This window comes from Micromesistius poutassou (assembly GCF_964030765.1).
Source record: "Micromesistius poutassou genome assembly, chromosome: 2".
Taxonomy (NCBI): domain Eukaryota; kingdom Metazoa; phylum Chordata; class Actinopteri; order Gadiformes; family Gadidae; genus Micromesistius; species Micromesistius poutassou.
In genome coordinates, this window is record NC_140272.1 from 1,242,833 (window position 1) to 1,267,162 (window position 24,330).

Genomic DNA, 24,330 nt, shown 5'->3' on the forward strand with positions numbered 1-24,330 from the left:
AAATTCAACAAGGAAGCCCAGGGAACACTGCTATGACATCATAAAGGGCTCTGTCTTGGTCAGGTCAAGACTCTGATTCCGAAGACTTTTAAAGAACTGTCCACACACAAGATTGGTCACATTTAGCTGAGATTTGCCCAGGAACATCAAGAGAGACTAGTACTGCTGAAGAATACAAGGGATTTCCACAAGCACATTGCGGCCACTCACTCCAATGGCATCCACAGCAGACAGGAGAGAGAGAGACAGAGAGGCTCTGAGCAGACCTAAGGTAACTCCATGGCTCACGTTCTTTAGGAAAACTAGAAACAGGACCGCAGAGTAGGTTGGAGGGCCCAGTCACATTTTTGATGGAGACAGCTAAAATCATACTTATCATGATCATTACCATCATATTAGTTAAGTTAAACAGATTAAGAATGTTGTTTTCTTACGTTTAAAATCAGTTTGTCCATCGTCGTCAATGTGATGATGATGTTTTACCCATACCACTGTTTTCTTCCTCCATATAACCTTTAAAATTCACCAATGTGGTTCCCGGTCTGTCTTTGGTAACAGTTAACGATGAACCCGCTGAAGACCCTGGTTCCCGTCAACGCCAGCCGAATGAAGGTGGTGGACCCACAGATTGATGTGCTGGTCTTCTCTTGGAGGAGGTCTCAACAACCACCATCACAAGCTGGGAGGGTTCCCTTGCCCCCGATCAGCCCACAGCCCATCTCCCCAGCGCTCCCAAAAGCACAGCAATGGTCCGATCAGCCGTCCAACTCCCTGCTCCCCTTCCACACAGCGCTTAAACCCACCTTCGGGTGCCGCTTCTCCTGGGAGACGGACCATAAGCGTCGGTCCTTTGGCATTGATCCTAGAAAAAAGCCGTGAGATGGCGGAGTAATCAGCAAAATAAAAGCGTGCACAATCTCTCATGTTGTTTCATATTTATTTCCATTCTTACAATCAATTATGGTTTCACTTGTTAATTAATATAAGATAATTTTGGTGCATCACATAAAACGGCGATCTGTCTCGCTATGACATCGATTTGGTTGTCACTGTCAGCACATTTGAATAGCATTGTTTAAAGCTGCATTAACAGTGCCACTGTTTGACTTGCATACTGTGAGCATCTTCTGTTACTGGTAGGCTCTGGGGTTGGCTCTCTATAGATAACTATACACATCTCATAGCGCTTGGGGGCTTTGAAGATTACAAATGCTTTCAGTAAGCTGATTGGCTGAGGTTGATTCTTACGGTCCAAGTAGTCTATGCTGTCACTTGTTTACCTCCACACCTTTTGGGATTGCCAGGACGGGACACACGGTGGACATTTGTACATTTTGTGTCCGGGTTTCCTATTTTGGAGGATTACAAAGTAATCATGGGGAATACCGAAGGGGCCACACTGGAGGACATGACCACCTGCGAGAGTTACCAGTGGTACAGGAAATTCATGACTGAGTGCCCGTCTGGACTGCTCACCTACTATGAATTCAAGAAGTTCTTTGGCCTGAAAAATCTGTCGGAGACATCTGATGCCTACGCCAGATCCATGTTTTCAGCGTTTGACATGAACAATGTAAGCTTGTGCAACTTGTAACCTATATTGCCCCTTTAGGGATTTGGCAGGATGCTTTTAATCCGAAGTGACCTCTGGTCACCTTTGGAGTGTTTGGTTACACAGCGTTAGTGGGCCACGGCTCAGGGACGCCTGAGGCAGAATTGTATGGGAAATTGGTTTTATTTAATTTGGAATCCATGCAAAGATGTGAAAGATGTGAATAGGGGAAGAAGTTGTTATACCCATAACTTAATAACTTGCGATGCTTAACACATTTTGTCCACATTCCCATTATCTGTGAAGATAATGGCTCCTCATATCTTATTATTAGGAGGATGTGCAAACAGAAACCGATGTCTCTAACTGCATATATGGTTTCACCATTTAATGTCTCCTCATCTTTTCACCATTGTATGTCATGTGTTCTGTTGTGATCTATCTAGAGGGGACTTTAGCCAATTAACATGGGGTTTATCCCACTTACACCTGGCCAACCAACCTAAACATGAAGAGAACTGGAGAAGACATGTGCATTCAGATTATGTAAACATGCTGCTTCAAACTGGCAACTGCTTTCACGCAGTTGCCACACACTTTAGATGGGCGCTGCAGCAAATTAAGCATAATTAGAAGAAGAAGAAGAAGAAGAAGATATTATTCACAGTTCTGGATTGTTTAATGAATGTACATGAATTGTAATAATGTATTATTAGATTAATTTTGACAATTTAACTTCCTGCATGTAGTTACATGTTTACTTATTGTGTGTAGCCTTCCTCAACAATATGGATGTTGTGTGTGTGTGTGTGTGTGTGTGTGTGTGTGTGTGTGTGTGTGTGTGTGTGTGTGTGTGTGTGTGTGTGTGTGTGTGTGTGTGTGTGTGTGTGTGTGTGTGTGTTTAAAGGATGGCTGCATGGACTTCATGGAGTACGTGGCCGCCCTGAGTCTGGTGTTGAAGGGAGATGTCCAGCAGAAGCTCCGTTGGTACTTCAAACTGTATGATGTCGACGGCAGCGGGGGCATTAACCGCGATGAGCTGCTGCTTATCATTAAGGTAAGCATGGGCTTTACCGCCATAATAGAGGGAGAGCTCCCTGAGCGTGTGGATGCTTATGCCACACGGGATGCCCTATGCTTAGGGCATCCCGTGTCATAATCCGACCTGACTCATATAACGCATGGTGGGAGTAGGGCGCGTGGGACTCCCATGGGTCACGTAAGGGTTTCCCTGCACTCGGCCGACATCTAGTGGTGCAACGTGATACCGTGACATGGTAGGCTAGATCTGGTGCATATTTTTGAATGGGACTTTTCTTTGCCTCGCGTAGTCTATCCGCGCCATCAATGGAACTCCCAACGACTTGTCTGCAGAGGACTTTGCAGCCATGGTGTTTGACAAGATTGACACCAACGGCGACGGTGAGCTCGTAGACTCTCCTTTTGCAATGTTTAACTCAGTAAATATCTTCCCAATATTTACAAAACAATACAATATAAGGAAGTTTGCAGAGCAAGTCTGCTGTTGAAACTAATTTTTTGTACATGTCTTTAACATCTATACAGTTTATATTCCAAGTATCCAAGTATTCCAAGTATGGCACTCATTCACTTCTTCTCACTTTTTAACTTTTTTCTTTTTCCCTTTTTATAAAGACTGGCCAAACTAAAAGTATTTTAATTAATGAGTACATATGTAAAAACCGACTAGATCTCTACAGACACATGTCTATTTTTTCCCGACAGGCCCTTTGCATGACATGATGTTGCACGTCTTATGTTTTTTCTCATATGTCCATGTTTCCAGGTGAGCTGTCGTACGAGGAGTTCATGGGAGGGATTCAGAATGACGAGTCGCTGCTGAGGACCCTGACGCACAGTTTAGACCTCTCCCACATCGTCCAGAGGATCCAGGGAGATGTACCATAGCTCATTTGAATGCTTCATGGACTCCAACTAGCCTACACATGTAGGCCTTTAGGCAACATTTGAAAGTGCCAACATGGGACGTATTGCAGGAGTGTCTTGAGGACAAGCACATAGTGCTGGACTCCATCAGTACATGGGAATGTGGAGCAACGTCAACTCAAACCACTGTCACATTTTTATGGTCTTGGGTTGACCATGGATGACGTTACATCCATCCTCAAAGCTTTCACTTCCATTTCTTGTTCTAGCTGTAACATGACCATAAAAGTGCCTTGCGGTTTCTAGAATAATCTCACACTTGGTTGATTTGGCGCAATGAATATGTATTCCATGGGAAAATAATGTTTTTTTTAAATCATTTTTATAATTTATCACCACCATCAAGTGTACTAAATGTACTAAACTAACGAGTCTGTATACTAAGAAATGTATACTGTAGTTAATGATTGGAATTTGTCTCAGGTAAGCCAACTAAAAAACACTTATGTCAAGACTGTGTATAAAGATTTTCATGCTAATATGGTGTTTAAAAAAAAGGGGAGGATTGCAACATGTTGCGGTCCATCAACTAAGTGTAAAAGTATGCTATGTGAAAAGTACAAATACGATTGGCTAAGGTGACATGTCTAGACTTGATGAACTTGAAGAAATCCTACATTGATAACATCAATGTAGGATTTTCAAGCTTGCAATGTTATTCGATTTTTGTATAGGCCTTCTCCCAACTTATTTATTATTAGTTTGAGGAGGTTCAACTGCCGTCAAATTGAACAAAATATGTATTGAATGGACATATTTTATGAGATATATTGATCTATATAAGATGGATTGCTTGCTTATTAAACCTGAGCTATTGAAGCTTTTCGCTGAGGCCATCGTGTTTGACGCTTGAAATTATGAAGGGGACAACTTAATGGGACATAACCACGTTACATTAAAGGGTGCCCACACTTTTACCTTACTTAGTGGTTAGGATTAACCCAGGGACTCATGCTGTAGAGTTGACTGTTTAATATTTCGGCTCGAAGTCATAGACATTGCATACTGAGCTCGACACAACATGTGACTTCAACGTCAATAACCTTTTAACTACATCCCCGAGGCTGTAGCGCTTTCTAGTGGCTAAGAAATAGCCATATCAACTCACATCACATAGGCTTACATGAAAGGTTAGATAGAACAACTTTGAGTTCTGCCATAAGCAGTTCAGTTCAGTAACACAAACAAAACAAATAGAAAAACATTACATTTTTGAATCGTTTGTTTGAGCTTCACAGCATTGTGTGTAAAGTTGTTATAGTTTCAAATAACCTAGAAATTATTTTCTACCTGCATCTCATTTGATTCTGGTAACTTTTGGTTGTTCCATACAATTGATTAATATATAGGCTATAATAATCCTTTTTTGGGCATTATTTTGACACCCCGTCTATACGACCAGGGTATGGCCTATCTGGCCTATCTTTATGCCCTGGACTGAGAAACCTAGCCCCACAACCTATTTTCCAAATATATTTTCATTCAGTCTCGGATTCATTAAGGGTTAAAAACAAAAGCGTATATTAAAATATGCAAATATTAAGTTCCCTTTTTTGGAACCGTTAAACTCACGAATATAATAATAAATACCTATAGGCTACGACGTTTTACATACCAATTAGGTATCACACTTCCATAGAGCAATTGGATGGGGACCCCCTTTGAAAACCATCGTCATTATTTAAAGTTAGGATGATTTCCTTATTACCATTACAAGATAACGTTTAGAGCCCATTGTTACCTTGAAACCAGTAGACCTGCCCTGGGGCATCAGTGGGCAGGTCAGCACACAGTTGGCGACGACTGGCGCACGACGCCAGCCAGCAGTATCAGGGCGTGTCTTCCAGTTGTCTAGGTCTATTTATACATGATAGGACCCTGATCACCCAACGCCACCATGCCAATTCTGTGGTGGGCAACTCTTTTCACACATGTTTATCTGTAGATCAGTAGGCCCTATAGGACAAAGGATGCATAGCCTACTGCCTACTCCGGCATCATGTTCAAAATAGGATACAACTATAGTCGATTTGGATTCAAAGAAATTGAGTTGTAAAGTATGACAGGACAATAAGTTGCATCAAAGGCTTTATATTCGCCGGGAGTGGAAAAGGTGAGCGGAGAGGGTGTGACGTCGCATGCCTACCTGAGTTTCGGTGAGCAAGAGGGCGGGGCCAACGATCAGAAAAACACCAACTCGCAAGGTGTCAGATATTCTTTAAAGGCACTATTAACCACCGACCTCGTTGATTTGATGCTTTACCACCTTCCTGGAGACAAAATTTCAACTGTAGACTTGATCGATAGTGGACGCGAACCGTCGGATTCCCGCTGCTTTTTGGGCACTAAAGGAGCCCCTTCGACTTCCTGCTTCCCGGCCGCCGGCAGGTATGTTTCTGTATCGACTGTTACATGACTTTTAGTTTCCCTGGTTGTTCTTTATCACCTATACCTAGTTTAATGTTGCTTTTCAAATGATCATTGTGTGAGGATCGCTCGGACTCTTCGTAATTCGCCCAACCACAGTGTAGTGTCCGACCTGAAGGCAATAAGCCATCCCCTAAACAACTACATGGCTCCGCGTTGACCCACAACACAGCTGCACTCAATGTAAGGACTGCTGACAAACAGACGCTCTTTGTTTTGGTCTACCTACAGGTGGTTTAGCTCTCTACCAAAGGGTTTCCTCTGGCTGTTTGTTTTATTTTTTAAGAATATAATGAGACTATTGGACAGTTGTGGATTAAACACATCCATGCGTAACATGGGGAAAGACAGCCTATAATAAATAGGCCTCGCTGTGTTTCCCAGTGGCAGAATGTCGGTCACTCCGCGACGCGTCCGCCTAAAGCCCTGGCTGGTGGCCCAGGTGGACACTGGTCTCTACCCGGGGCTTATGTGGCTCGACCGGGACGCCATGCGATTCAGGATCCCGTGGAAGCATGCTACAAGACACACGCCTCAGCATGAAGAGGAGAACACAATTTTTAAGGTGAAGACAAATGACAAATGTCCCGATCTCTTCCTTGTGGAACCTATTTGTGATGGGCCATAAACATAGCCCACTTCTATCTATGATAGATTTTTTTTTTAAATATAAAATGGTTTAATTCAAGAATGAATACCGGTTGTGTATTGCTTCTCTTTTGCATCATGCTTTCATTCATGTTGTGCTTTCTAGTGGATATCTAAATATATCCAAAAAAAAAGTAGGTTACTTTAAGTCCCCTTGAAGAATCAAAGAATCAAGGATCAAAAGTACACAAAGTTATTTTAAACTTCTCATCTACCCTGCAGGCATGGGCAGTGGAGACCGGGAAGTTCCAGGAGGGGGTTGATGAACCTGATCCTGCAAAGTGGAAAGCTCAGCTCCGATGTGCCCTGAACAAAAGCCGGGAATTCAACCTCTTCTACGATGGCACCAAGGAGATCCCCATGAACCCCCTGAAGATATACGACGTGTGTGACATCCCTCCGCCCCCCAGCACCGCAGGTAAAGGCCCCCCAATCGATTGTAGTCAACTATTCCTCAGAGAATATAGCATGTCTTTGTTAATGGTGACCTTCAAAGGGACACAGTTGACTTGACCTTGCCCACTTTTCGACCCCCGTCCCCAGGATCGTCAGACGCCGGTTCTTGGACTCCATACGAAGAAGAGCCCGGGGACGATGACGTTCCGGACACCCCAGAGTCCCTCCCTCCGTACCCCTCCATCGGTCAGCCATTCCTCTAAACCCAACCCCCTCATTCTCCTACGTTCATCCCTTGTGGCACAGCACCCCAGCGACCAAAACCACCCACGGCTGGTCCATGTGTACACAGGTTTTGTTGACAGTAATATTGACTCTTGGTTGCTTCCGTCTCCAGGCACCAGTCCCTCTCCCCACATCATGTGGTCTCCGTCCGGCTCCGAGTCGTCCAACCAGCCCCAGAGCTGTCCTCCGTCGGTGGAGGGCTGGATGCCCAAGGAGGAGCCCTGCAACGCGTGGCCCAAGCAGGAGCCCGTGGACGTGGAGATGCAGCCCATCCCCCTGCTGGAGTTGACCCCCGCCCCGCCCCACAACCCCGTCCTGCTGCCGCCCTCCATGCCCGACGTCATGTTCGCCTCCCCGGAGATGTGGATCAGCTCGCTGCCAAGTGAGTGTCTTGCTCTCTTCTCAGTTCGGTGATCAAATGAAATATCAGCACAACACTGATGAAGTGGAATTCTGTGTAAGCGCACTGTGCACCTCCGCTTTCCTAGGGAAGCGGATTGTGGACAGTATATCATCCATGCCTTTTTTTTCACTCGTTTCCTTTTTTGCTTTGTCCCTGTTTGTTTGTTTGTTTGTTTGCGTGTCGCTCAGTGACGGACCTGGAGGTGCAGTTCCTGTACCGCGGCAAGGAGGTCAGTCCCCTGCTGATGGTGAGCAACCCGCAGGGGTGCCGGCTGTTCTACGGGGACCTGGGCCCCATGGTGAACCAGGAGGAGCTGTTTGGCCCCGTGAGCCTGGAGCAGCTGCGCTTCCCCAACACGGAGCACATCACCAACGACAAGCAGCGCATCTTCACCAACCGCCTGCTGGACGTCATGGACCGCGGGCTGATCCTGGAGGTCAGCGGCCACGACATCTACGCCGTGCGCCTCTGCCAGTGCAAGGTGTACTGGTCGGGCCCCTGCGCCCCCAACCCCCACGCCCCTAACCTCATAGAGCGCCAGCGGAAGGTGAAGCTGTTCTGCCTGGAGTCTTTTCTCAGTGGTGAGTTCAAGGCCAATGGGACTTTTTTGGTATTTTACTTTTCTTTTTTTCTAAAAGATTTTTTTATTCACAACACAACCTTACTATGTTGAATTGTCTTGAATATACCCACATTAATGTAGTAGTATTAGTGTAGTACTTTATTTATGTATTTGTAATCGGACGCGTTGAAGTCCTGTGGAGTCAGTCAAGTCTCACAGCTGCTTGTGTTTGTTGTTTGTTGTGTTTGTTGTTGTGATGTGAAGGTGTCATAGCGCACCAGCGTGGACAGACATCCACCCCCCCTGACTTTGACATCAACCTTTGTTTTGGAGAGGAGTGGCCTGACGGCAGGCCCAAAGAGAGGAAACTCATCATGGTTCAGGTGAGACTACTGCACATGGACCTCACCCAGTTCTTGGTTGTAGTTCCATGATCAGCTCAGAGCTGCATGAACCCGGATTAATCGGAGTAGTGTCTGAGATGACAGCTGAACCAGTTCCATATGTAAATAAATATGTAAATAACTGTGTACAACTATCCAGTGTTTAGTTTCAAAATGCCTAAAAGCCTCCTTATTGACGCTTTTTGAAACATTTTTAATAAAATGGCTTGCCTGGTCTACCAGCTTTAGCACAGTATTATAGTTTTTTAAATATGCATAAAATATTACTTACTTCGTGTTTCATGTGAATGGCGAATGTGGACTGAAATGCTTTTTTAGAGCCTCAATGTAGTCATTATAATCGCTGATCTCCTCCTCCATATGGTTTTATATGTGATTGGGTTTTTCCACGTCTTGGGGTGCGTCAACACTTGTTTCTAGCTTTCTGGATGTGATCCCTATCACCCAAGATGAATCCCAATGCCAACCGAGAACCCCCTCAAACTCCTCGCTCTCTCTCTCTCTCTCTCTCCCCCGTGCTCCTTCAGATCATCCCGGTGGTAGCCCGCATGATCAGCGAGATGTTCTCCGGCGACAGCACGAGGTCCTTCGACAGCGGCAGCGTGCGCCTGCAGATCTCCATCCCGGACATCAAGGACAACATAGTGACCCACCTCAAGCAGCTCTACTGCCTGCTCCTGAACCACCAGGGCCAGGAGGGCTGGCCCGTGCAGCCGGGTCAGGGCCAGCACCTCATCTCGGCCCTACAGGCCCAGTGAGCCCCCCCCCCCCCCCCTCCCCGGACACAGGTCCCCGTACCGCAGGGGGGGAACAACCCCCTAGTAAACAGACATTAGTTAAATATACAAGTACTACTTGTATATTTAGAGATAGATACTGTAATATTTTTTTTAGGCTTCTTTAAAGAAATTATTTTTTAGCTTCTTTGAAGAAATTCTTCTACTTCTCGCTACTTTCTCGGGACGGGACGGTTAAACTTCTGTCTCCGGGAGAAGTAGTGCAGAGCGAGACACTGTGTGCTGCACAGTGTGTTAGCGTGAGAACTCGCTGCATTTGGGCCAAAGTCTTTCTTCATGCGAGGGAACACTTGTACATTTAACCTAGTTAATGAGTTACAGACTTAACCCTGTGGCATATTTATACAAATGGGTCAGTGGCTTGTGAAGCCACTCACCACCTGCGAAACCTGGGCCTGTTACCTAGGAAACAAGGCAGTGTTCCCTAGGCTTATCTTACCAGCTTTTAATATGTGGCGAGTTTCCTGAAATAAGTGTGCCGAGTTGTAAACTTGAAATGGCAACTATTTATGGGTCTTTGGTTCTGGAGTGACAGTCCTGTCTCATGCCATAGCTGTTTGTCATACATTTCTTTCTCGGGCTAATTGTTCTTTCAACCCTGACTTTACTGGAAATACCCGTTCTTACAGTTATACTTTTCCTCGTAGTTGGATTTTCTTTGTTGTGCTTCTTATCCTTTTGTGTTCATAAGTCTCTTTTCGTTCAGGCACATGTAATATTTAGCCTATTGGATTTTATGTACTGTCAATCTCAAATGAAATGTCAGGTAAATAAATCGTTTCATAACTGGTAGAATGTCGGCACTTTTAATCTTGTGTTATTTCGTCTAATAAAAAAGAAAACACAACAAAATGTTTAATGTTTTTTTGTATACGGTCATTCAGTTCTCCTTTCTTGTCAGACGGGCTTTCAGTATCTGAAATGGCCGCTTGCTTGGAGAGACTGGCCTATATTACCTCCACTGCCGGCCAAGAGACTTTAAAAGAACCGCTTCAAAGCGCACTATGAACGCTCCAGTTAATTTCTTGACCCTGAAGCAGATGAAACTAGGCTGGCTTCCCGTATGGTGACGATGAGACGTCTACCAATCTCTGAGCCAGTGGGTGCTCACTCCTTATTGGGTTAATACTGACATCTAACGGGGGCTGCAGGCTATGTTGTATTTTATCAATCATCAACTTGTTTGGTCGGAGCTTTAGTTTAAACTGTTCTATTGAAATACAGAACTTGAAGGATTAGATAAGCAATGTATGTCCAAACATTACATGCTGTATATGTGTGTACATTAATAACCTAATCAATCTCTTTCTACCTAATCGAGCATCCTGCAAGTAACTGCAATTCTGGCTGGCATGGCTGAAATCTGTCCTCTCCTTGATAAGGACGTGAAGATGGACGGTCGGTTCCCATGGAGACCAGCAGCTGATCAAAGACTCATGGAACAGTAACATCATGTATTATACCTCATGTTCCCACCAGGGGGAGGATGACAACATATAAGCAATGCTGTGTTTTCATTCTGTATTTGTCTCTTCCTTGCCCATGTGAGATGATTGAGATACTTACATTTACTCAGCTATGTCGTAAAGTAGGTTTACTGTTTGCAGTGCAAACTAACGTTTGCGTTCTCCGGAGCTTTAGTGTGCTGGGTTGCCCTAGCAACTAAACATCAGTGATGTGGTCGCTTAAAGGGCAACCAATTTGTCTCATCAGTGTAGAATGAGATATCAGCGATTTAAATGCGTCACACCTCCTTGAAAACCCACACCCACAATTTCCAATAGAGAATTTGTAATTGAAGTATAATGAGTTCAAAATATTCAATTATTTTCTCCTTTGACCGAAAGAGCAAAAATATCTGAAATTCCAGAAACCTCATGAATCTCCCTAGAGTAGGGGCCAATCCTCGTGGTATGGTAACCTTTGGTCAGAGCAGATACAGGTATATGGGAGACTATTCCACACCTCAACAGGAGGGCTGGGCTGGACCGTCCCTCCCGATTTCCACTGCTTGTCAGAGCAGACTTTGGCCCTCTATATAATACGGGAAGTCTTGGTTGGATGTTGTTCTGTGGCCGTCACTCAGATCTTAAACATGAATAAATAAACACACAAGAACAACCACAGAAGACCTATAAAGACTGTTTTACACCGGACAGCAGAGGTAAGATTTATTTATTTGTTTTTATTAGGATCCACTGGGCAGGAAAATTGACTTTCTTTCTGACCCAATATAAGTAATGATTAAGCTTTACCATGATGGTAGGGCTACCTAGGGTCTATTTTATGGGAATAATTCATGTAATTGTTCTAAGACTTATCTTAAGATATTTTCTTCTATCACATGTTGGTATTGTGTACAAAAAAACAAGTTATATCTAAATATTAAGGAACCTCATATACGTTATTAACCATGCCTCTGTGACGGGTCAGGGAACTATTTTAATAGCCCCATAAAGATGAGGTTAGCTGACATATCAATGTGCTATGTTGTCCGGGGTACCTATAGCAAATAATAATCAATGACAAATGCCTTGCTTCTGTTTGCCTCTAATACTTACCATAAATCTATTACTAATCCTATTACTAACCCTAAAACTTGCACTTACCCACTAACCCGATACTAACACTAATGGTATTACTAACACTAACCCTATACTGACACGATATATTGTTTCACCTTCTTCTGACAAATGTACTTCGCTTTGGATAAAAGCGTCTGCTAAATGCCTTAAATGTAAAATGTAAATGTAACCCTAACACTTACCCATTCTAATCACAATAATCTTATTACTAACACTTACCCTAACACTAGTCTTATTAGTAACACTAACCTTCTACTAACCCTAACCCTATAGATATGGATAACCCTAACCCTTTCTTCAGGTGGTTTATTTTCTAAATATTTCTCTCCTGTTCTCTTCACAACTCTCCAAACTCTAAGAACATACAAAATGTAAGCTGAACACAAACACTAGACAATTGTTTTTCATGTATTTAGTGGTTGATATCGCTGAAGATGTCGGGGAGAAGCAGTCCCTTCGGCAACAACACCAGCAGCTATGCCGGATCGATTCAATCAAAGTATGTGTTATTGGAATTCATTCACCCATTCATGAAGTCTTGGGCCATTATGTCATTATTCCTCATTGTTTTATATTTACCAGTGGATCTGGCACTTCGGATGATGCGTCGTCACAAGCATCCTATCTGTCCAGGCCAAGTGCAAGATCAATCTACTGTAAGTCATGACTTGACTCATTTGCAATTGTATACATATGCATATATATCAAAACAAGTCATAAAACCATAACATATCAACAGCACAAAGGAAGGAGTATGCATCATCTATAAACAAGATCCTGGACAAGTTTCAGTACAGAGTGGAGGTAAAGTACAAAGACACCATTGTTTCACACATACAAACCCAGCCAGAGGCAACCTGGCCAGACCCTTCTCATTCCTAAGGCCGGGGGGGGGGAACTCTGTGTCACGTCTTAGCACCTGATCACCTGCGAGCTCGATGGCAAGGAGCTGCAAGGCGTGGCGGACTGTGTGGACCGCCTGAATCTTCTGGAAGGCATGGGTCGTGTGTGGGGTCAGAACATGCTCCTGGAGGTCCGAGGGAGCAATCTGCATCTCTGCGACATCGAGACCAAGGTATGGCGAACGTTTCCTAAGGTGTTGTTTCCGGGGGGCCGTAGCGAGTCAAATAGGGTCGCATGACACCTCCATGTGGGTGTGTACGGTCCTCGTTGGTGACCCTCCCACCCTGGTGTGTGTGCTCTGTGTGGTCTTCAGGAGGAGCTAGAGTCTCTCCCTCTGAGCAGCATCGTGGAGCTGCAGGCGGTGATGGACAGCGAGGTGTACAACTCGCTCCTCACCATGTGCGTGGAGGACCGGAGGACCAGCAGTGTGTTCCTGTTCCAGTGTGATGAACTCAAGGTGAGAAGGAGAGACCTTCTCACCTATCCTTGTAGATCAGTAAACATGTTGGCCTTCCACTGGGTAATGGTTAATGTTTATGTCTTTCCTGCACTTTTACAGGCTGACTTCATCAAAAAGGACCTATCACGGGCTCTCTTGCGCAGACAGAATGAAAACGAGTGAGATGCTATAGAAGCGCCATCTCACACATATACAGATCAACAAACACATACAGAAGCATATTTTATAGTTCATTTACTAAATTTCCCGGATGCAAGTGATGAGATTGCTCTGACTCAATGTATTTTACAGCAGCAGCCATCCACAGTCCATGGCTCGATACATGGTCCCTAAACAACTTATGAGGCCCAGCTCGTCCCCTCAACCCAGGCACTGGAAGCCCCGAGAGGATCCCGTGACAACGTGGAGTAGCCCCGACTATGGTGGGTCGTGCTGGGGCAGAGAGTGGCGTTGTAAACACAGCAACGTGGTACTACTTGGAATGATTGTGATGCAAATCTCTGACCTTTTGGTGTGAGTGCAGAATTAATGAATGAATGATCGTAATCTGATTATATTGTTTACATGGCAGAGGACTGATTATCCTCTGAACGAATAATGATAGAGCCTCCAGGAGTTATGAATCGTATTATAACACAGGAATACATCAAAGGCGTTGACCACATAATTCTAACGATTGGCTTTTTATCTGATTAACATCAGATCATCAGCATGCATTTAAATATTACATCACACATTTAATCCTAATTCAAATACACAAAAATACTCATCAGACTTGTATGTCCTTACGGTGTAGGGGAAGAAAGCAATGCTTCTACTCCTGTACCGCCCAGAGAGGAAGACACCCCAAGCTTTCGAGAGAAGACCCCATCTCCACAGCCGTCCTTCAGCCCAGAGGACGATCTCCCTCCGATATGGGCGTACACAGAGCTGGACAGGAACGTGGTCGGTTGTCTTTTCATATCACAACCCTAGACCCTTAAATGGCATGTCTCTTTACATGATTCGTAGCATTGGTTTGATAGAAGCCATCACTATATTACAATCTGCATTCAGTAGTATAGTATATTCTATTTAAATCATTGTGGTGAAAAGGTTTTTTGGTAGAATGAACGACAACACAGAATGGAAATAATAAGTAAGCCTTATGCTCAATCCCTGTACAGGATATCTTGAATCACATCTTTACTGATCTGGAAATCTTCATGGGACAAATCGCTGCATCGGAGGCCAAACATGAAAAGAAGAACAAGAAGAAGAATAAGAAGAAGAAGCAGAAAAAAGGTGAGGTTGAATCCCTACAGGAATCCTAGTTGTGTTCTAGCGTTGCACGGTATTGCTTTGAGCCACCAGTTGTCATAACGATGGATCTATGTCGACGTCTACAGCCATTGAGGGCATGCCCCCCGTGGAGGACTTTGTAACCTGTCTACAGAAGATCAAGTATGGATTCAACCTTCTGGTAGGTCTTCACTCTGCTGCTGCACCTCGTCGGAGCTCTTACTGACTAATCACCTCATGTCTTGACTGCCCTTCTTATAGGGCTTATTAGAATGCATCTTGGGATTTTTTGTCGGCGATAATGAGGGCTGTTTCGAAATGTTTTCAACAGGCGGAACTGAACGGAAAGATTGACAATCCCAGCGCCCCTGACTTTGTCCACTGCCTCTTCACCTCCCTCGCCTTTGTAAGTCTCCACCATTTTTCCACCATTGGTTTGCATTGGTTTTACAAATCCAGAAAACGACCTGGCTCAGCCTCTGTATTAACCACCGCTGGAAATCAGGTCAAACGAATTGGCTTGGAGGAAGGATTTTCAAAATAAGGGTCTGGCTGTGTTTTGACCCATTAAGGTGCATGATCGCTGCCCGCCGGAGCTCGCCAGCACGGTGGTGGCCCCCCTGCTGACCCCAGAGTGCTTCCGGCTCCTGAGCGAGGAGGCCAACACTGATGAGGACGCGCTGTGGCAGTCCCTGGGAGACCCCTGGAACATCCCCAGGTCGGAAAGGAGAGCATCCGTCATCCCATAATGTCACACCAGCTCTATGCTGCTGCTCTGCACTGCAGCTGTTTCACCACATTCATCATTTTTGACTTCAATTGCAAAATGGCTTATACAAGTGAATTCTCAGAAATAAAACCCAGAGTTTTATTTCATCTGCAGGAAGAAAAATATATAATGATAGCATTTTGACCAAACGGGTGGCTGCAGTTAAACCTGAAATAACAAAATAATCAAAAATGAATGAATCATTGATCCCCATCGGCCTTGAGGGAAGCCATCGTGAATATATTTTATTGTTTATATTTTATTTTTCATTTTGAAGTACAAAATGGCCGGAAGACGACGACGACATCCCCACGTACACGCTGGCGTTCCTGGACGGCTGGCAGCCCCCCGAGGTGTCGGAGGGAAGTCCTGCAGCCCGGCCCGCGAAGCGCAAGGAGACCCCCCGTCCAGCCGCCAGCCCCGCCCCCGGCCCCGCCCCTCAACCCGCCCCCCGCCTCGCCCCCAGCCAGGTGAGCCTCCGTACACGCCGTTATTCTGTGCATTGAGTGTATGACTGGACCTATAGACCACCAATGGTTATCCAATTAATGTTGGTCTATCCATCCATCTGTCTATCTATCTTTGTCAATATCTCTCTCTCGCTCTCTCTCTCTCTCTCTCTCTCTCTCTCTCTCTCTCTCTCTCTCTCTCTCTCTCTCGCTCTCTCTCGTAGAAACCAGCTAAGCGGAAGCCACCCCCTTCGTCCCCACGGTGTGTAAAGTGACCCTTGACATGAGAGCGTTTCCATGTATTGTATCTCGTCACGAGTTAATAGCCACAGCGTGTTGTTTTTTGGTTCCAGCCAAGAGGAGCCGGAGCCCAGGCACATGCGTGTCGTGTACGACTTCACCGCCAGAAACGGCAAAGAGCTGAGCATCACCAAGGGAGAGATAGTCAACGTGAGTGTCAAGACTTATGTCCGTGTCCAACGCTGGACCGTTTCCCTGTACTGCAACACACCGGTGTCCAAACTCTGGCTCGGGAGCCCTAAGTGGCTCACACTGGGGGACCAGGTGGGCGGGGTGAATCGGGTAGTGAGGGAGTAGGATTGGGCTTAGCTCAGGAGGTAGAGCGGGTGGACTTGTAACCGGAAGGTTGCTAGTTTGGCAAGGTAACCTAAGCCTAACTGCGCCCGACGAGCTGGCTGTCGCACTGCATGGTTGAATTTTGTTAAAAGTCGCTTTTGATAAAAGCGTCTGCAAAATGGCCTTAAGGTAATTGTAAATGTGATGGCCACAAACAATATTTAGATCTTATGCTGTCTTGTCAGTTTTATCGGATCATTAGTATATGTTGCAGACAGTGGGATAGAATAAAACAGGGAATACTGTATTTATGAATAGTAGACGTCCACATTTCTATAATTGGATCACTTTTTTAGCCTGGTAATGACAATGAAAACCCAAAATTGGGTCGGAAAGTATCTTCACCGATGTGTCACGGCATGACAAAGTCTGGGAACCGACGCCCAGTGTAACACACGCGATGTTGACGAGGCCCCATGTGACACGTATGGTCTCCGATGCCCGCAGTTACTAGATGCGTCCAAGAAGTGGTGGAAAGTGAGGAACACGAGTGGCGAGCAAGGGTTCATACCCAACAACGTCCTGGAGGCTCTGGAGACGGAGCCGTCGGAGATGGACCCTGAGCTGGAGGAGGTGAGCGACCGACTGAGCTTTTGAACCCGCTGTTGTTGTTGTTGAAAGGGTGTCTGTGCCATCGTCATAGCATCCCCTCTCAATGTAGGAGTTGGCAAAATGATGCGTATATCACAAACCAAACCATATGCTGGCTGCTTGTGCCATCGCACTTCAGCATTTTCTACTCTATTGTCATCGGGTATCGTATTTCTGTGGTATAATATTGCATTGTGATGTTTCTCAGTTCACTGGTCCCCCTGCTCTGTCCAAGAGGTCCAAGCCTAAAGATGTCACTGCATGGCTGGAATACAAAGGCTTTAGTAAAATGTAAGTAACACAGACTTAATTACCTGTAAGTGTAATGATTGTGATGATTAATTATGATTATTAATAATATTTCAGGAAATTGCAAATTGTATTGGATTTAGCTTTTGCTGTATTTGGCACGGAAGTGTCATGCTAGGGTGACTCTGTTACAAGGGTGTCACGAATGAAAGAACATGACGCAAGTTGTGTCACCATAGCAACCGTTGAAGCGTGCTTGTGTCTGATTTGCGGGTGTGCAGCACGGTGCGTTGTTTAGGGCCGCTAAGTGGCTCCACGCTGTTGGGCATGACGCGAGAGGAACTGAAGAAGGTCTGTCCCGAGGAGGGAGGGCGGGTCTTCTTCCAGCTGCAGTCAGTCAAATCTTCTCTCGCGGTAAGTGACGGGTGATATGAGACGCATGGCTTCTCTGGTCATCATCCATGATTCTAATCGTTGGGTTCTCCGTTTGTTTTTTACCCTTCAGCTTGAGAGCGAGATGCGAAAGGCATCGATGGGATAGGATACGGAAGATATCCGCTGCAAACCAACTGGAGGGCTATTTTAGTCATGAGCCATTCGATTGCACAACCTCCCACACAAAGCTAATATCCATAGATCTGTGAATTATCTAACTTGTTATAAAAAAAAAGGTTGACATTCATTAGTGGTCTGACGCTTTTCTTTTCATCCTCAGATATGTTTGACCTATTATGTTGCCTACTTTGTTAAGTGAGAATGTAGCCCTAATTCATGAAAACTGTAGATATGTAGTCAAATAACCGTAAATAATCCTAAATGAATAATGCATGTGAAAAGTTTCTTGGAATCATCTACGTTATGTGGCAACCCGCCTCGGGGAGTGAACCCGCCTTGGTCCAAACAGCACGCAGTTCGGTTGGGTGTTCAGCCACAACGGCTCGTTTAATTAAACAATAAGACTCTTTTACAAAAAGAACTAAAAGATGATGGCGTGGCGCAGCCACACCGGCTGGACTCTCCGTCCACCTCAGCCACCAGAGAGCCCCAAATGAACGTGGAAGCCAGCCTTTTAAGCAGGCTTCCTCAGGTGCTCTGCATTACGTTGATTGGGACCGGGCCGGGTTGCCACAGTTAAAAGAGTGTATCATTCATAATGTATAATTCTAAGTATCATGTCACATACAGTATGCTATATACTATATTGTATGTTTTACTATCAGAGTATTATAATATCACTAGTCCTACTTCTATAAACTATTTAAATATAATATTGAGCAGAAGTCTGTAAATTGTATCTAGGTCAATCATTCACTCATTCAATACAAGTCCCGGCTTTGTTATTGACAGAGAGAGATGTATGATGCACATATTCAATGACTAAACATGCTTTATTTCATTCTTCGGACATTACACGTCAACCATACCAGAAGCATGTCACTTTATAAAACATTGGCAATTATAGTCAGGCCTTGATGATAAAACACAAAACACATAATACAAATCTAGGCATCATTTCATGTCAACAAGAAAAAAACAATAATGTTTAAAAATAACAATGCGTTATGAAAAATGCTTGATTAATAATAATATTTGTGAGCATAAAGGTGCTTGTAATGAATGTCTTGTGAAATACATGTTCAAGTGCTCAAATACATGGTACACTTTGTAAATATTTCAAGGGATGCAGAGAAATTAAACTTATTTAACAGTGCAACAGTGTGTGTGTGTGTTTGTTCCTGTGTGTGTGTGTGTGTGTGTGTGTGTGTGTGTGTGTGTGTGTGTGTGTGTGTGTGTGTGTGTGTGTGTGTGTGTGTAAGTGATTGTGTAATGATTGAAGTAACATCTTTAAACTTTCATTCTTTCATTATTTCGAAAATCTCTGGTAAATGATGTGTAGTGTGCTTTTGATTCAACCCAATGCAACATTATTGTGGCTTCCTGACAGCAGACCAGGGCAGCAATATGGCATTGTTCTGTGAGGTTGGGCTACAATATGCTACAGACTCTGCTCTCTGCTTGGTACTTTGCTGGACAAAACAAAGAAAAAACAAAAGCATGTCAGGAAGTGGGACCTGCAGGACCCTATCACGGGATGTGTCTTCTGAAAGGAGATGGTTGAACCTAAATAGCTTGAACCAAGCTATACCTGAGCCGTATTATCCAGGTAGCGCCATGTAGCACACTCTATACCTTTTAATGACTACGACTAATGTACGCCTTATCCCCTTAACGCTACTCAATAAGCCCTCTTTTAAAGCTGCTTCTATAATCTTAATTTATTATTAGCTAGGTCCAATTTCTGAAGAGATGAATTGGTATAGTACAAATGAGAGGCAAGTAATGAGCGAGTTACAGAAAAAACTCATGGTTAGGAGGGAAGATAATGAAATGCTTTAAATTCTGCCCCCATTTGACGAGAAGTGAACATTTGTAGGGACTAAATATGAATAGTCATGTGAGCAGAGAGATCCCCCGTGGGCAAAGCTAGCTTGTCTATCTTGCAGTACAAGAAATGGCCTTTAAAGCAGTAGAATATCATGAAGTAAATGTGTTATATATTGTGTTCATGGCTTAATGTGACTGACTGTCACGCAACATACCAGTGTGAATATATATTTTTGTGGTTTTGAAAGAATTACTAAGAGTGCTTGTTAGAGTGCACTATCCGCCGGAGCTAGGACTTTAAAATACACTATTGCAAGGAACAGAGACTGATGAAGCAGAAACAAATAGACAAATTTACGGGAATTGTAAAAGACTCTTTAAAGTCCATTAAGGAAATAACTCTATGCTAATTCAACACAATGGTCTATGACATGTCATGTTTAAAATCCAGGCATTAACGTATCATTTATATAAAATGTCTTATCTCTACAGCCTTTAAAAAAATACACTCTGTACGAGGAGTCTGGGGAACACATTAAACCCCCCAGCCCCGTCCCATCCACTGAGCACACTCCCCAACAGAGATGGGGCTCCGTTTGTCATCTGAATGGCTTGTTAGTTATCGCTAACGTCTACACAACTACAAAAGTGGAAGCAGGTCTGCTGCAGTGCTACTCTTTTAGGATGTATGTTTATTTCCTTTATTATTGAATCCTTCTGTACAGTCGCCTTCTCTACGCTACCCATTCAGGTGTAACTCTACAACAGGTGCAATAACTGTGTTTAAACGGTCAACAGAAACTCGACGCAACAATCAAATGATACGGCACATGATGGGTGAGTGGACGACATCCGGCTGTGGCGTTCGTTGGTCTGGTGTGAGGCTGGGATAAAACCACGACCCATGCAACATTCTCCACCGTGGCCCCGGCACAGCCTGTGCATTTTCTACTAGAAGAATATTTCTATTTTTTATTTGACATAATTATTTTCTTAAACAAATATAATCACTACAAACATATCTGGTCACACGTTAGCTGGTCAGCAGCCCTGGGCTTCCCCCAGAGGGGCTTTTTTACACGACAGACCCCTGAACACACACCTTGCTGTACACACATCTGTACACACACACACCTCCCCACCCCAGCCACCATGCAGGCATGCACTGTATGAGTATGAGGAACGAAACACACTGAGCGCAGCAAAAACTAAAACTCTCCTTTCGTCCTTGCTCTTGTCCCAAGTATATATTTGTCCCGTAAAATATTGTACACCAAGCATGCAGCCAGGAGGGGATTGAGTGGAACTGGCATTCAGAGGACTACAGAAGATAACAGGAGCAGTTGCTTGATTAAAAAAAGACAGACAGAGAGAGTGAGTGAGAGACAGAGAGAGAGATTGAGGGAGGGAGAGACACACACACACACACACACACACACACACACAAAGAGAGAGAGACAGGTACAGAGACAGAGACTGCCTGGTCTGTCAATGGGCAAAAGCTACAAATGAAAAAGGCACTGGGAAAGTCCTGGCTGGGGACGTACAGAGGACTGCATGCAGAGGGGGCCCATTCAGACTTTATAGTCAGTCTGTTGTCTCAGACCTGGCACAGCTCTGGCGAAGGGGGGCCCGCCAGGGGAGGAGTGGGACCCAAAAGGTGGCTCTTTTGAGGTAATGATGGTAGGGAATGGGTGAATCACTCACCCCTCCTACGCCTCCCCCCCCCCCCCCCCCCCCCTTTTTAATGCTGCCAGATACATCCTTCAATGTCCCAGTGGGGGCTCTGCTGTGACTCTCTGGGTCAGCAGACGGTGCTCGGTGAGCGACTACAGACACAGTGCCATGTCCAAATGAGAGAACACTCGGTTTAGAACAAGCTCAACATGTTTAACTCGTGATTCTTTCGTTTTTTTTGAATAAGCTGTCGTGGAATGTTTGCGGTTAAGCGCAGGATGTTGGCGCACATGTTTTCTGGCTTCAGTGCGATTTTATTAACTCCTTTTATTATTTTTAGCTTCTCCATCAATGCTGCAGATACGCCAATGGCGACTGTTAATCACGGACACACAGCACAGACTCATGAATGATATAAAGCTTAGGAACCTCTACAGTGAGAGCGATCGACCAAGGGAAGACTAATAAGCCAACAACCCCCCCCCCCCCCCCCCCCCTCCCATAACATCTACATTCGGGGACAACGGCTCTGGAAAGGTGCTGGGTTCTGAGGACGGTGGATGATGTGTTAAGGCAGCGTATTACGTAACAGAAAAATAAGCAGCTTTCAGGACGGGTGAGAGAGATGGAGACAGAGAGAGAGGATTTTGCGTGTATCTCAAGTATATATCTTCGATGTGTTTCTGTAATTAAATGACCGACACACATACATACAGTACATACATGCCGTTCCATGGAGAGGAAACAACTGCTATTGGGTTGTGAGTCAGTGGACTTTTGTTTTTGTGCTGGGATAGGGAGCAGTCGTTTTTTATAGAAATGTTTCCGAAATAGGAAAATCAAATCCTATGCATCCGGGCGAAAGTATATAACGTGCAGGCACGCAGCAGTTGTGTTGAAAAGCCAGGTTTTATCCTCAAACACCGGTGACAACATTCCTTGATAAAACATATAACCAATCAGAAATGATTGGTTATTTGCACGGCGTAGATGTGTCCGTCATTTTAGTTAAATTAAGTCAAAATTCCTGCATTGCATACAAGTCAGTATGCACCACGGTCATGTTGATGAAACTAAAGAACAAAATGTACACAGGGGGCCCTCTGAGAATTACATAACGGCCCCTGGCCCTTTTCTGCATCCACTTCTGTTCTGTTCTACTCTGTTCATTAGCTAAACGAATGAATACCGAATACATTTGGTGGACAATTATGATCCCTGGATCTGGAGAGATTGTTCTCGTGAGATCATAGCGCTGTTGAAAATCAAACAAAAGAATAATAATCCCGGAAATAGAATCCCCCTGGAGTTGGCCACCCTGACGCACAGGGACCCGGGAGTCGCCCAAATAAGGAGTGAAGAAGAAAGACATGGTAACAGAGAAACAGTAGCTTCCTGTGTTGCTGGTCGGGCCAACACGGCGTCACGGGCCTAAGCCCGCTCTGGTTGTGCATTACATACAAACGCAACGGCGCGGTTCCTGTGAATCCCTGGTGCTTTAGCCTCTCAGCCAGGCTAACGGACTGAAGCTCAGCGCGTCACAGTGACTCATCGGACACTAGAGGAGGAGGGGGGGGGGGGGGGGTCACACAGGCCAGCATGCAGTTGTTGTTTTTTTCTTTTTGACCACGGGTCGTTTCCCCCACGGCGGCAGCGGCCAGAGGAGACGCTGAGAGGGAGAGGGGGAGTAAAGCACTGTGGGAGGGGGGAGGAGGGGGGGGGGGGAGGAGGGAGGAGGGGGGGAGGGGGGGGGGGGGGGGTGGTGGGGGGGGGGGTAGCATGCTGCTGCTGCTGCGTCCTTGGCTCCCGTTAGCACCCTGTGCTAACCGGCGTGCTGTACGGTCCTATGGGGACGGAGGATGTAACTCGCAGGGTTTTCCAGGGATCAGAGGTAGGTTGGCGCAGGACGAGCCCGCTGTAGGGCTGGGTGTGTCATGTCGGGGGGGGGGGGGGGATGGACGGACGGACGGACGGACGGACGGACGCAAGATGGCGGCTAGGAGCAGGAGGAGTCAGGGGGAGAGTGGCTAAGGGTTAGTAGGGATTATATATATATATATATATATTAGCTTAGATTTTCCGGTCTCTTTTGTCGTGGTGGTGGCGGCGGCCGGCGTCGGACGCTCTCTCTAGCGCTGCGCCGCAGGCGGCGGGTTCATGGACAGCGGGCCGCCGCCCCCCTCCTCCTCCTCGATGGCGTCCAGCTCCTGGTTGCGGACGGCGTGCGTGATGAGGTGCAGCTCCTCGGACAGCGTCTCGCTGCGGTACGCCACGCGGATGTCCGGCACGTTGGTGCGCCGGATGTCGTTGCTCTCCGGGCCCTCCTTGGAGTACTTGGGCCCCAGCCAGTAGCTCTTGGCCTGGGGGAGAGAGCGGCGCGTCACGTCAGCACGGAGCCCGACGGCCTCTGATTATATTACGTTGATTATTCATTTAAAAAGATATAATAACTGGTGGTATGTTTTTGTACGGGCGTCTTGGTGCCTTTACGCACTGGACAGGGAAGAGAGACAGTAGGAAGAGAGACAGCGGGGGAGAGAGAGGGAGGAGAGACAGGGGAGAGAGACAGGGGAGAGAGAGAGGGAGGAGAGACAGGGGAGAGAGAGAGGGGGAGAGAGAGAGGGAGGAGAGACAGGGGAGAGAGACAGGGAGGAGAGACAGTAGGAAGAGAGAGAGGGAGGAGAGAGAGGGAGGAGAGACAGGGGAGAGAGAGAGGGGAGAGAGACAGGGGAGAGAGAGAGGGAGGAGAGACAGGGGAGAGAGAGGGGGGAGAGACAGGGGAGAGAGAGGGGGGAGAGACAGGGGAGAGAGACAGGGGAGAGAGACAGTAGGAAGAGAGACAGGGGAGAGAGAGAGGGAAGAGAGACAGTAGAAAGAGAGACAGGGGAGAGAGAGAGGGAGGA

General features: G+C 45.6%; 4 protein-coding genes across 5 annotated transcripts in view; 3 read left to right on the top strand and 1 right to left on the bottom strand.

The window, feature by feature from the left end:
- Window positions 1–1,375: 1,375 nt before the first annotated feature.
- Window positions 1,376–3,481, top strand: guca1ab.2 (guanylate cyclase activator 1Ab.2; the record flags this gene model as incomplete). Its single annotated transcript, XM_084464896.1, has 4 exons — window positions 1,376–1,573; window positions 2,460–2,609; window positions 2,884–2,974; window positions 3,360–3,481. 4 exons carry the CDS (start codon window positions 1,376–1,378, stop codon window positions 3,479–3,481), a joined length of 561 nt encoding a protein of 186 aa, XP_084321022.1.
- A 2,219-nt stretch (window positions 3,482–5,700) lies between these two features.
- Window positions 5,701–9,447, top strand: irf6 (interferon regulatory factor 6). 2 transcript variants are annotated; one of them, XM_084463692.1, is made up of 8 exons: window positions 5,701–5,908; window positions 6,332–6,512; window positions 6,818–7,013; window positions 7,139–7,237; window positions 7,389–7,658; window positions 7,868–8,260; window positions 8,506–8,624; window positions 9,173–9,447. In XM_084463692.1, exons 1-8 carry the CDS (start codon window positions 5,775–5,777, stop codon window positions 9,401–9,403), a joined length of 1,623 nt encoding a protein of 540 aa, XP_084319818.1. In that variant the 5' UTR covers window positions 5,701–5,774; the 3' UTR covers window positions 9,404–9,447. The 2 variants fall into 2 exon arrangements, with proteins under 2 accessions (XP_084319818.1, XP_084319819.1); XM_084463693.1 differs by lacking the exon at window positions 5,701–5,908 and adding an exon at window positions 5,930–6,130.
- Window positions 9,448–12,461: 3,014 nt separating this feature from the next.
- eps8l3a (EPS8 signaling adaptor L3a) lies at window positions 12,462–17,906 on the top strand (the record flags this gene model as incomplete). The annotated part of the gene is made up of 16 exons (XM_084464458.1): window positions 12,462–12,526; window positions 12,610–12,683; window positions 12,767–12,831; window positions 12,944–13,102; window positions 13,244–13,387; window positions 14,270–14,335; window positions 14,557–14,674; window positions 14,779–14,852; window positions 15,003–15,077; window positions 15,244–15,389; window positions 15,718–15,910; window positions 16,178–16,339; window positions 16,973–17,098; window positions 17,325–17,407; window positions 17,647–17,779; window positions 17,871–17,906. 16 exons carry the CDS (start codon window positions 12,462–12,464, stop codon window positions 17,904–17,906), a joined length of 1,719 nt encoding a protein of 572 aa, XP_084320584.1.
- A 5,499-nt stretch (window positions 17,907–23,405) lies between these two features.
- ampd2a (adenosine monophosphate deaminase 2a) overlaps window positions 23,406–24,330 on the bottom strand; it is a 9,059-nt gene continuing 8,134 nt past the window's right edge. The window contains 1 exon segment of the mRNA XM_084463913.1: window positions 23,406–23,787. Within this exon segment, the coding sequence (XP_084320039.1) occupies window positions 23,557–23,787 (231 nt within the window). The 3' untranslated portion in view covers window positions 23,406–23,556.